At 49.3% G+C, this 12837-nt stretch overlaps 1 protein-coding gene across 4 annotated transcripts in view; it reads right to left on the bottom strand.

Moving 5' to 3' along the window:
• Positions 1–1055: 1055 nt before the first annotated feature.
• The window catches only part of LOC135109384 (uncharacterized), a 44038-nt gene continuing 32256 nt past the window's right edge, over positions 1056–12837 (bottom strand). For all 4 annotated transcript variants that reach the window (XM_064020787.1, XM_064020789.1, XM_064020788.1 and 1 more), the window contains 5 exons: positions 5439–5531; positions 4297–4432; positions 3578–3972; positions 3099–3245; positions 1056–2066 (listed from right to left, as the gene is read on the bottom strand). In XM_064020787.1, the coding sequence (XP_063876857.1) occupies positions 1365–2066; positions 3099–3245; positions 3578–3972; positions 4297–4432; positions 5439–5531 (1473 nt within the window). In that variant the 3' untranslated portion in view covers positions 1056–1364. The remainder of the gene's footprint in view (positions 2067–3098; positions 3246–3577; positions 3973–4296; positions 4433–5438; positions 5532–12837) is intronic.

The raw sequence follows: 12837 nt of genomic DNA, 5'->3' as shown, positions 1-12837 counted from the left end.
CACTGTAAAATACGTAGACATTCAGAGACTATCACATGAAACAATGAGTGAAAACGAGAGAAGACGAGGGACACACACATACCTAATTCCAGAACCCAACGGAGACTCCACCATTTAAATTTTCACATGGACAGACAGACAGACGAACAGACAGACAGAATAGAGACTAAAAAAATATAACAGAAGCTTTACAATACAAAAAAAAGTTAAAAAAAAACAAAGTGAGGGGGGCCCGACTTCCAATACAGGTGTGACAGGATGCAATACAAGCGGTGGGAGGAGACAAAGCGCGTGGCCCCGAGCACTGAGCCAATAACAGAGGCGGCGTAGCTCAGACCAGTTCGTTTGCAGACTTTCAGGTGTTGGAGTGAGTGGCACCTGAACTGGGGAGACCAGCGGGAAAAAGAGAGAGAAACAGAGGAGAGAGAGAGAGAGAGAGAGAGGGGACAGACAGGTGCTAGTTGGCGTGTGGCAGAGGTCCATTAGAGTGTGGTAGAGTGTGGCGGATGAGTGTGACAGTGGTGTGGCAGAGAGGTGTGGCAGGGGTATGTGGCAGAGTGGTGTGGCAGAGGAGTGTGGCAGAGTGGTGTGGCAGGGGTGGAAAAAAATTATACTGTGACATGATGGTGAAATGTTTCCGTGTATTTCATTGTCAGAAATAAACAAAAAATGTATGTAATGAAAAAAAAATGAAAGAAAGAAAACAACGTTACAAGTGAATAGATATTTTATGAAAGCTCTCTCTCCCTCTCTCTCTCTCTCTCTCTCTCTCTCTCTCTCTCTCTCTCTCTCTCTCTCTCTCTCTCTCTCTCTCTCTCTCTCTCTCTCTCTCTGTGTGTGTGTAATTAGGTGAATTTGTTTGAAAGCTCACTCCGTACTTTTTTTTTTCTACACGGAATTGGTCTCAGCAGACTACACACACACACACACACACACACACACACACACACACACACACACACACACACACACACACACACACGTCCACTAGAGTTACCTATTCACAGTTTTCGATGATCTGCTGCAGAGAAAACGTGGTAAGTTAAACGAGAGACTATTGTAAAAGATGTATTTCTTCACTTCTTGGTTTTCGCTCGGCAGATGGAAGTCCTCCTCGTCCCAACAACAACATTGGTCGAAAAACATGAAAATTTTTTACACAAAAGGAAACGCAAACTGTAATGCTATAGGCAGTGTGGAGTGAGCCACGATACCCTTGTCTGGTTGAGCCTATAATGAGACACAGAGGAAATAAACAGTAGATTAGAATGTGTTCCATGAACATTTTATTACAGCTATTCTATGCCTGCTGTCTTTCCCGGAAATGATGTAGACAATGTCTTGAGTACAAAGCTTAGTCAGAGTCAAGGGTTATTCAGGCTCGTCTCTGTGGCCTCGGCGGGCTTGTGCTGACTGGTCTGTGAAGGACGTTTCTTTAGGGAAAACACGTCATCCAGTTCCTGCAGAGGCACGCCCCGCGTCTCAGGGATCCACAGGCAGACAAGGACAGCAATGAGGAAATTCAGTGCTGCAAATACTGAGAATGTCGTTGCCAGACCAATGGTGGCGATGATCTTCAGGAAAGCCAAGTTAATACTGAAGACGACGAACGCGTCGCACGCCGTGATGATGGAGGCGCCGAGGGACCTGACGGGGGAGGGCACCAGCTCCCCCACGTACACCCACGGAATGGGCCCCACGCCCGTGCCGTACGCGGCGATGTACACCAGCACGGCGACGAGCGGCACCAGGGACGCCCCCGGCACCTGCAGGAAGAGGAACAGCCCGCACACACTCTGGGACACCGCGGCCACCACGGCGGTGCTGATGAGCAGCGGCCGCCGCCCCACGTGGTCCAGAATGCCGGCGGTCACGCACGTACACACCAGCCGAGCCGCGCCCACGAGCACGGTGCACGTGAAGGCGTCCAGCTCCACCCCAGCGTCACGAAAAATGTACACCGTGTACATCATGATGCAGCTTCGGCCACCAAGCTCCCGCAGCACGAAGAAGCTCAGCACCAGCACCACGGGCCGGAGATTCTGTCCCTTCCGCAGCTCCGTGAACTGCGGACAACACACCTTATATATATAAGTGTATACTACCAAGCTCCCACAGCACCACGGGGAGGAAGTTCTGTACCTTCTGCAGCTCCGTGAACAGCGGACAACACACCTTGTATAAATACGTGTATACCACCAAGCCCCCACAGCACCACGGGGCGGAAGTTCTGCACCTTCCGCTGCTCCGTGAACAGCGGACAACACACCTTACCAGCACACTGGGCCTGTTTCAAACTCCGTGAACTGCGGACATGCTTGATAGACGTCACGGCCGGACAACACACCTCACCAACACATTGCAGCGGCTCGCCAGCTGAGATAACACATCTTACCAACACACTGCACCTGCATTATGCCCGAAGCTCCGTGAACTGAGGGCAGCACAGCTTACCAATGGTGGGCCGTCACTAGACATAAGACAAAGGCTCCTACGAGGGCAATCTTAAACAACAACAGCTTATCAACACACAGCAGCCGCTCGCTGGCTCAATTGCACGGCCAGGCATTTGGTATTGGATGCAAAAATTTGACATGATGTACAAACATGATTAACTTCTTTAGTCTATAATAAAACAATGAAGATGAAAGCTTTGTTCGAAGATTAAGATCTTTTGTCTTTTATTTTTTACGTATCTACGAATAACCAAGGGCACAAAAATCATAAAAAAAAAATCCGCTCACAACACCACTCCCAAGGTGTACATTGCAGGGTAGGAGTGGAGAGAGCTGGTTTAGTGTTCGAGGGGTCTTGGTGCTGCTCTTTGGACACTTCAAGGATTGGAAAGTGGAAACAGAAACAGGAATAAAATAGTGACTGAGTTTACTGGTGAAAGGAACGAGAGTGAAAATACTAGTACTAGTTAACTATTGCATAAGTGAGATGGGCAGAATAGTTAGAGTAAGAAAATGCCTTCTGCAGGTGTCCACTGCCTCCTCTTACTTTTTTTTACGTTTTCGTTGTATACCTTTCCTTAATAACACTGAAGCCTTGTATGAATAAAATGGAAAAGGAGAAAGAAGAGAAAGAATGGTCACCTGCTGCAGGAGGGAGGTTTGCGTCGCAGTGGGCCGCTTGGTGATCGCCGCCAGCTCCTCCTCCACTTCAGGCGTGGAGCCCATCAACCGCTGCAGCGACTCCTTGGCGTCATCCAGCCTGCCTCTCCTCACCAGCCAGTACGGCGACTGAGGGAGAGAGAGAGAGAGAGAGAGAGAGAGAGAGAGAGAGAGAGAGAGAGAGAGAGGAAGTAAATAAAGTATCCGTAATGAAATAGCATGCATCAGCACAGTCAGTGGTCCGTATTCTGAAACGCTCCGCTCTCTCACCGCGACAATTTTCGAAGGACACCTGGGTGATTGCCTGTATTCTCAAGAGTGTTTCTCCCGTTAATAATGTAGAAATCTGTCACCAGAGCCACAAAAACACCTTTAGAAACCCGTGTCACTTCAACCATAGCCTTTTGAAAGTAATGGAAGTGCGGCGCAGAAGTGTTTCGGAATGTGGTCCTGTGTCTCACCTCAGTGACGAACAGCAGGGGCACAAAGAGCACGGCGGCGGTGAGCGTACAGAGCGCCGTGGCCACCTCCCAGGGGGCGAGGAAGGCCAGCAGGTACCCGATGAGAGCACCCAGCGCCCCAGAGATTTCAGGAAAACTCCCGGCAAGACCCCGGAACTTGTGAGGACTGAGCTCTGCCACCAGCGGGTTGAGGATGGTGACGATGATGTACACACAGATGGACAGTCCCGCCCTGCTGGCGTAGAGCACCATCTTGTTGGGCGGGAAGGCGAGACCCAGCCACATGACGATACTCAGGCCCATGGCGATGCTCATGACCCGCCGCGGCCCCAGCCATTCCACCAGCGGCCCCGTGGCCAGTGAGGCGAATATCCCAATGATGGACGTCATGGACACTGAGGCAGAGAGGGAGTGGCGTGGTCTTATACATTACTTATACATTCTTTATGTACGTATGGACGTGCCTTTTTTTATGGACAACTTTTTTTAATTAACCTTTTCAATACTTGATACTTGATACTTGATACTACTGACACTTTATTTAAAATAGCTTTGCTACCTAGAAAAAAGAAAATTAACTCTTACTCTCCCTTTTTTTTTTTTTCTGCATCTCTGTAAACCATTTCGTGCAGTGTTCTGAAAGTGGACGAAGGATGATCGTACAAATTAAAGAGTAATATAAGAAGAGACGTGCGTGGAGCAAAGTCTCCCTGTCATACCCAGCCAGGCCACGTCGTTGTCAGTGATCACAAAGTTGTGAGGGTGTTCCTGCATCTTGGGTACCACGGCGGTCCAGCCCTTGGTGGCCGTGCCCTGCGTGAGGGAGCAGAAGCCCACCACCGTCACCATAGCCAGCTGCAAACAACACCGAAGAGAAGGGAGAAGTTATTCAGGTTTTTCCATCTTGGCGACTCCTGGACTGGTCGTCTGACTGGCTGACTGTCTGCATTCGTATTTCCTTCCAATAAAAAGTGACTGTTATAAAAAAAAAAAAAAAAAAATAAAAAAGATAAAAAAAAGATAAAAAAAAAATCACGAAAAAGGATGCCACTAAAATCCTCTCCCTGAAAGTTACCATTATAAAAAAAAATCACGAAGGAAGGTATGGCTACAGCCTCCATGCAAGCGTTACCAAAACATAACGCAAAGGAAACCACTAAAACCTCCCATAAGAAAAGCATTAAAAAACATGATCAAGAAAAGTGAAGGCCGCTAAAGCCTCCATAAAAATAAGCGTTACATATATACTAAAAAAAATAAATAAATGAACATAGAAAAGAGAAGTCACCAATCCCTCTCATCAAAAGCTAAACACGACAGCAAGCAGCAAGTCAGCGCATCCCAGCCAGCCAGCGTTAATTAAACTTCATGCCGTAAACAAGCACAAGAAGGTGACAAGGACGCCTAAAAGCTAAACACATGACAGCAAGCAGCAGCAAGTCAGTGCATCCCAGCCAGCCAGCGTTATTTAAAGTTGATGCCGTAAACAAGCACAAGAAGTGACAAGAACGCAATACTCCTTGACTCTGTAGAAGAAAGAGCATCAACAAGAAAAACTACACATCGCCATGACCACCAGTACAGTATTCTCAATCACTCATCCCTTCTCCTAGCAAACTCTTGAGCTCCTTGCTTGCTTCTGTATTTCCTCCTTCCTATGACTTGAACTCTCTCAAACGGGACACTTATCTTCCAATATTCGAGGACCGTTTTTTATTTCGCTTTGGGGACTGGCACTTAAATAGGCCTTCTTCATCTTTTTTTTTGTCCTTAGCTAGTGCCCGTCATGCATAAAAAAGAAAGAGTAGATTTAGCAATTTCTAGTCCATCTATCTGTCCGTATCTTAGCTGAAGGACTCACCTGCTTTGCCGAGACGGGCCCGGCCGCCACCTTAGGGTTCCTGTCAACTGTCATGATGAGGCTGCTATAACTCTGCCATGGACTCCTTGCCTCCTGCAGAACACAAGTATCAAGTTACCAATCCACAGTCCAGTTACTGACATATGGCAGATTCAACATTCACCCTCATTCCCGTCCCTTCCCTTACCACCGAGACAGAAAATTTTGTATTGACAGTGGTGAAAGGGATATTTGAGTCACAGTACCAAGTTGTCAGTCCACAGTCCAAGTAACCAGGTATGAGAGCTTCAGTATTCACTCTCTCACCTCTCACTCACTCACTCACTGGCTGTCCGTGAGGTGAAGTGCGGTATGCGTGACAGAGGCGTTGGCATTGATGGTGGTGATATTATCTGAGTCAGGGTTCTTTGTGTGTGTATTTACCTAGTGGTATTTACCTAGTTGTGGTTTACGGGAGGGGAGTAATCTCATAGCATCCCGTCTCTATATCTATCCAGTTTGGTCTTAAAAGCATGGACAGTTACGGCACTGACAGCGTCTTCATTGAGTTCATTCCATTTGTTCAGACTTTTGTGAGGAAAACTGTGTGTGTGTGTGTGTGTGTGTGTGTGTGTGTGTGTAAAAGAGGCGGCGAAACTGGCAAAAGAGAGAAAAAAAAAATATTGGACGGTTTACTGTTGATTAATAATGAAATATAGAACATTTCAAACTGTGCATCTTATTCTGAGCTCGAAACCTTCTTGGGAAATATTCTCAGGACCGTTTTATGAAACACTTGTGCGCCGCACCTCCACTACTTTCAAAAGGTTCTATAGTTGAAGTTACACGTATTTTTAAAGGTGTATTTTACGATGCTACTGACAGATTAACAAGATTTCTACATTACTAAAAGGAGACACAATCTTGAGAACCCGTCTAATCACTTCTGTGGCTTTTGAAAATAGTCGTGGTGAGAGAGCGAAGCGTTTCAGAATGCAGACCTTGCTCGTGGTAACTAACCTTCTGGCAGATAAGATACATGCAGAAAATATACGTAATGATAGTAATGCATAGCGAATAAAACTCTTGACTGTTAACGTAATGATAGCAATGTAACGTTTAACTTCTAATTACCACCGTAACATGTGAGGTGCCGGTGACTGAAGAGATGAGCCACATGTGGTGATATAACGCTGCCACACGCCGCCACACGCACACACACGCACACACACAGACACTTTGAAATCCTATATCCGGCAAAGCAGGAACTCTTATCTCTACTTTCCGGGAACATTGCTGTCTGGCACTGGGTAAGACCAGTCATGACGCCCACGCAGATCAAGAAGCGCAGGGTCCGGGACTTAACACACCCACCGCCTCTCCTAGCAGTGCCTCGCCCGAAAAATCTATCCCCCAGGGTATTGGTCCGAAAAACTTGTGCCCGCACCTCCACTACATTCAAAAGGCTCTAATTGAAGTTACGCGTGTTCAAAATAAATTAATTAAATTAAGTGCAAAGTAAAAAAAAATTTGTCTCAATCTTTATCTAATAATATGTTCTTTACTTAAGAAAAAAAAAGAGAGAGAGAGAGAGAGAGAGAGAGAGAGAGAGAGAGAGAGAGAGAGAGAGAGAGAGAGAGAGAGAGAGAGAGAGAGAGAACTTTTCACGGTTTATAATTCTGTAATTTTGAAATAATTTTATAATCACAACTTTTCTTACCAAGTGCAGACATCAAGAGTGTTTTCATGTCTCTGGTTACAGATTAACAAAATTTCTACATTATTAACAGGAGAAACGCCTTGGAAAATCCGGCTAATCTTTTATGTGGCCATTGAGAGTAGTCGTGTTGAGAGAGCAAGGCGTGTCTGAGTACTGATCCATGCTACTCAAGTTCAGCGAGTACAAAGCTCTCCTGGTACTGTAGACTCCTTGGCGACGCACTGCGGGGAGAGGCGGTCACTGGCAGGGTATTGTCACCCTCCTGCGCTCTTGTCCAGCCACTCAGCGCACAACACAGCAATGCATACCCGTACTTATCCATTCATCTACATTGATCCCTTACTCAGTGTCAGTGATGCGCTGTGTGATGCACTTCTTGAGAGCGATGCGGCATGACGTTCTATAAATATCTTGCTATGCGTAGATTCCTTGGCTCCCTCCTTGTTGCTATACTCGGGTCTTGGTGATGCAATGCTGCAGGCACGGCCACACTCCCCGCAGCGGCGATGGCAGAGCACTGACAGCTACTGCACTTCCTGAGTATCGCAGTGGATAGCTAAAAAGAGGCGGGGCGAGGCAGATGGAGGTTCTCTGTACCTCCCTACTCTATTTTCTTTCAGTAGTGAAACAAGACGTGACGGCACAACTAGACCGCCTGCCTTGAAGAGAAGTCTCAGTGTGGTATGTAGTCACGCAATGATCTGAGTTCAGTGGTATTATCTAAGCTCAAATGACTACAAGGTAGATGATTAATGGTATTTCGCGGATTCAGCTTCAGTTAAAATGACTGAAACATGATGAAAAGCGGTGCGATCTTGAACATAACAGCGAGATAGACTTTCTCCTTCATGGGTGAGTTGACGTGAAGGCATTATACGATGGCAGTGTGAGACAGCAGAGACAACTCGCAGACACAGTAATGTTGCATTGGAAGTAATTACAGCACTCGCAGGAAGCGTGTTACAAATGTACTGCCCAAGACTGGTTGTCGAGGAGGCCAGTCTGGTATCAGTCATATCTGTTAAAGATAACTCTACACCCATGACCTCTCGATAAGAAGGCCTGAGAGTATGAGTGCAAGACAGTCGCGCCGCAGTCCAGGATGTTTACCACAGACACCCAAGGCTTATGCGCCGCATTCCGCTCGGGGTGAGTGGACGGCTCAGCATTTCTTTCTCAGAAAGTGTGGTAAACGAATGGAATGGACCCAGTAATAAAGTTGTTAGTGTTGAGTTACTAGGGAGTTTTAAAAGATTAGATAATTATACAGATGGTGATGATAGGTGCAAATACTAGGTACTGTAGGTGTGTCTCATACAGGGACTGCCACGTGTATAGGCCTGATGGCTTCTTGCTGATTCCCATATTTTCTTGTGTTCAGATGTTCTTATCTTGTTTAGTTAGACACTTAGTCAATAAGGAGCGCAAAAAAAACTTAGTTTATTTTAATAACTGAGCGTTCTGAGATGAAGAAAGTGAGGATAAGCACTATAAATAATGTTTGAAGATATAAGGAAACTACATGATAGACATTATCTTGCGCCACAGTAGTGATATATGATAAATAGATAAATAAACAACGAGTGTGCCTCTGCTTCCCTTGTGCGAGGCCAAGAGACGCCCCCACGCTGCCAGTAGATAAGGCAATCCAAGACCATTGCTGTGTCTGATGACACAAAGGGCAGTCTCCTGCACCACAGCTCAGGACAAAAATAGGCAAACGCTGACGCTTTGGGAAGTTTGCCGTGGAATTACAGGCTGGCCTGATGCCTGCCGTGTTAACCTAGTTAACTAGGTAATGAAGGACCATGTTTTAAAACACATCTGCGCCACACCTCCATTACATTGAAAAGGCTCTAGATGAAGTGACACGGGTTTTTAAGATTTTTTTTATGGTTCTAGTGACAGATCAACATGATTTCCACATTATTAACAAGAGAAGCACTCTTGACAACTTGTCCACTCATCTCTGTGACCTTTGAAAATAGTCGTGGTGAAAAAACAAAGCAAACCTTTTCAGAATAGTGTCCAAAGGATGGCGTCAACTGGAAAGTTTTGGCACGATGGGCAGTTTCTTATATCATAGCTGAGAATGAAGACAGACAGTAAGCTTTTAGTGCTTTCGTTCCCCTTAGGGTTAGTGTTGGCGGCGCAGAACCTAACTCAGCAACGCATCAGCCAAGGTTAAAAGTGCAGTGACAGAACGTGACTCCGCGCCAGCCTAATAACACTTGTGTGTGGTTGTTAGCTAGTTGTGTGAACGAGTGAATGAGCGAGACTTGTGTGAGGCATGAATACGTGTATGAGTGAACGAGCTAGGCTTCAGTCATAAGTGTTAAGTGGAAGTGCGCGGCCTGGCGCCGGGAGATCACCTACCTCCAGCCTTCTGTTCACACCTTCTGTGAATAAACACCTGCACTGTTACCTGCGTTTCCTGTGCCCCTGCTGGTCAAGAGTCGAACATGGCGCAGTGAGTAGGATCAGGACAAGGCTGCAGTGGGTACGGCGCAGAATGGAGAAGCAGTTGGAGGCGCTGGCTGCCCTGCTAGCGCGACAGTCGGAGCAGAGTCAGGCTCTGCTAGCGCGACAGTCGGAGCAGAGTCAGGCTCGCGAGGAGCGTTTAACCCAGCTGCTGGAGAGAGTGGGGACACAAGCTCCCAGTCGCACCACGGCGAGCAATGAAGGCGAAACCACAGCCCGCAGCACGTCTACCCAGGGCGCGAGGTTCCCGACGTCCGCCACCATCATTCCTCACTTAACGGCGTCAGCATCTTTACGTGAGTTCGACACGTGGCGCCATAAGTTTGAAGGATACGTAACCCTCGCCAGGATAGACTGTCTCTCCCTGGCTGAGCAGAGGGCGGCACTCGCTGCTGTCCTAGACGACGAGTGGACCCGTACACTTCGCTACGGGATAAGCTTACCGAGAGACGCGGAGTTAAGAACCATCCTCGATGCAATGTGTGAGTACCTGCGAAGCCAGCGCAACATCATCATGGATAGAAGAGACTTCTACTCCCGCGTGCAAGAAACGCAAGAAGGTTTTGACGACTTTTTATGTGCTGTTAAGGAAATCGCCAATTTCTGTGACTTTTGCGACCAGTGCATAAACCATCAGCTGCGTGACAGAATTGTCGTTGGGACACGAGACGAAGTGGCTCTGAAACGCATGCTGGAAAACAAGAAACTCACCCTTGAAAACGCCATAGATATTTGCAGAGCATCAGAGAGCGCTAACCAGTGTAGTGCAGTACTAAGGGGCGGCTCTCACTCTTCGAGCCATGGTGTGAACGCTGTCTCGAACTACAGGAAGGGCAGTTTCGGGGGCTCAAGCCCCACGGGCTGTTATCGTTGTGGCAAAGATTGTCGCAGTGACAAAAGGGGATGCCGGGCAATAGATAAAGTGTGTCGTAACTGCGGGAAAAGAGGGCATTTTGCGAGTGTATGTCAGCAGACAGTGAGGAAACGACGAGGAGCTTCGAGGAGTTCCTCAACTGTCTCTCCTCATCGCGGTGCAGGCCCGAGGCGGGGAGCCAGTGCCAGTGTATACCAGCTCTTATCAGGCGTATACACAAAGACGGTGACGGCACGACCTGCGCCCCAGGTGCTCATTACCGCCACACATCCCGCTGGAAGAGACAAGATTACGTGGACTCCTGACTCTGGGGCCGAAACGACCGTTATTGGCCTCGACACGGCAACACTCCTTGGAATCCCGCCCTCCAGCTTGGCGCCCGCTGATGGTGATGGACTTTATGCTGCCGGTAATCACCCCCTCACCTGTGTAGGAACTTTCTCGTCGCACTTGCAACTGGGCGACAGGGAAGCTGAGACTGTTGTGAGCGTGGTGAAGGAGGTGAAGGGGGCGCTGCTTAGCTGGTACGATTCCATCGCTCTCGGAATCCTCCCCGAAGATTTTCCGGCTCAAATCCGACCGCTACGCAGGGAAGAACAGCACACCGGCAACAGCTCCATCAAGTACCCGACCGCCTCGCAGCCACCTCTATCTACGCCCACAGAAGTGATCAGCTGGCCTCATTCCTACGACCCAACGCCACAGCAGCGTGCGGGGCACGCTGCTGCTGTGATCAAGGCCTTTCCCAGCGTCTTCGAAGCAAAGGAAGGTTTACGTGCAATGGCTGGTGGATCCATGGCCATCGAGTTGACAGATCACTGTGTGCCCGACGCCCTCTCACGTGCTCCAGTACAGGACCCAGTGGAGGAAGAGGATGCTGCTACTTCTGGTGACCTCGACCCTCTCCACTCAGCGGTCATCTCAGCGTTATCTGCCACCAATGAGGACGGCGTCCGCTTAGCACCACTCCAGGATCAGACTGTGGAAATGGTACGTGCCGCAGCAGCAAGAGACGGGGAGTACTGCTTGCTCAAGAACGTCATCATCGAGGGCTTCCCTGATCATTGCCACGACCTCGATCACCGCTTGCGTACGTACTGGCCGGTGCGCAGTCTGCTGGCCGTAGACGGCGACCTGGTGGTTTACGGGCCGAGGCTTCTTATTCCTCACAGCCTCCGCCGAGAAACACTAGAGCGACTCCATGACAGTCATCAGGGGATGGAGCGCACCAAGCGACGGGCCCGACAAACGGTGTACTGGCCTGGTATGGACAGAGACGTTGAGAACGTCGTTTCTGGATGCTCACTATGCCGTCCACTCCTACCAAGCCAAGCCAACGAACCTCTCTGGCAGGACACGGACACACCCAGCAGGGTGTTTGAGTCAGTTTCTGCAGACTACTTCCACGCAGCAGGCCGTACATACCTCGTGTATGTAGATCGCTTGTCTGGGTGGCCTCACGTGTCTGCATGCTCACGTCCAGCATCGGCTGATCAGCTCGTTCGTGTCCTTCGGGGTGTGTTCGCCGACACGGGCGTGCCTGTTCTCCTGAGGACTGACGGTGGACCGCAGTTCACTTCTTCATCGGTACGGCGCTTCCTGGCTCGATGGGGGGTGGAGCATCGTGTATCTTCACCTCATTATCCACGCTCCAATGGTCACGCCGAGGCAGCGGTCAAGTCCGTGAAGAAGCTGATCCTCACGACCACACAGCAGGGACACCTGGACGAGGATGCGTTCGCTCGCGGGTTGCTGGAACTGCGCAACACTCCGAGGGCGGAAGGGCGATCACCAGCACAAGTCCTCTTCGGTCATCCTATGAGGTCCTGTGTCCCGGCTCATCATCGCTCATACGCTCAGCAGTGGCAGCGCGCTGCTGATGAGTGCGACGCCAAGGCAGAGCGACTGAGGAAGAAAGCGAAACTTCGCCACGACGCGTCCGCCCGTACTCTTCCTCTCCTGCACCTCGGTGGCCACGTCGACGTTCAAGATCACACGACAGGCCTCTGGGATCGCCTGGGTGTCATCGTGGCTGTTGGGCGAAGGAGAGACTACCTCATCAAGATGGGCAGCGGTCGCGTGATGTGGCGTAATAGAAGACACCTACGCCCACACAGACCTCTTGCTCCCCTTCCTGTCGAGCAGCACACCGCTCATGGCGGTGCAGCGCTTCAGCATCAGGGTCACGAGGAACACCACCATCCCGGCAGCCCGGAGCATCAGGGTAACGGGGTACACCGTGGCCGAGAGCAACCAGAGCGTCGAAGCAGCCGACAGCGTAGGGAGCCGAGACGACTGCAGGTGCGGTGGCACCGTAGCACCTACGATTAGTCGTACGTGTTCAT

This window comes from Scylla paramamosain, chromosome 18, assembly GCF_035594125.1.
Source record: "Scylla paramamosain isolate STU-SP2022 chromosome 18, ASM3559412v1, whole genome shotgun sequence".
In the NCBI taxonomy this organism is placed as follows: Eukaryota; Metazoa; Arthropoda; class Malacostraca; order Decapoda; family Portunidae; genus Scylla; species Scylla paramamosain.
The sequence above is the reverse complement of the archived record's forward strand: the minus strand, read 5'-3'. Positions and strand labels throughout refer to the sequence as shown.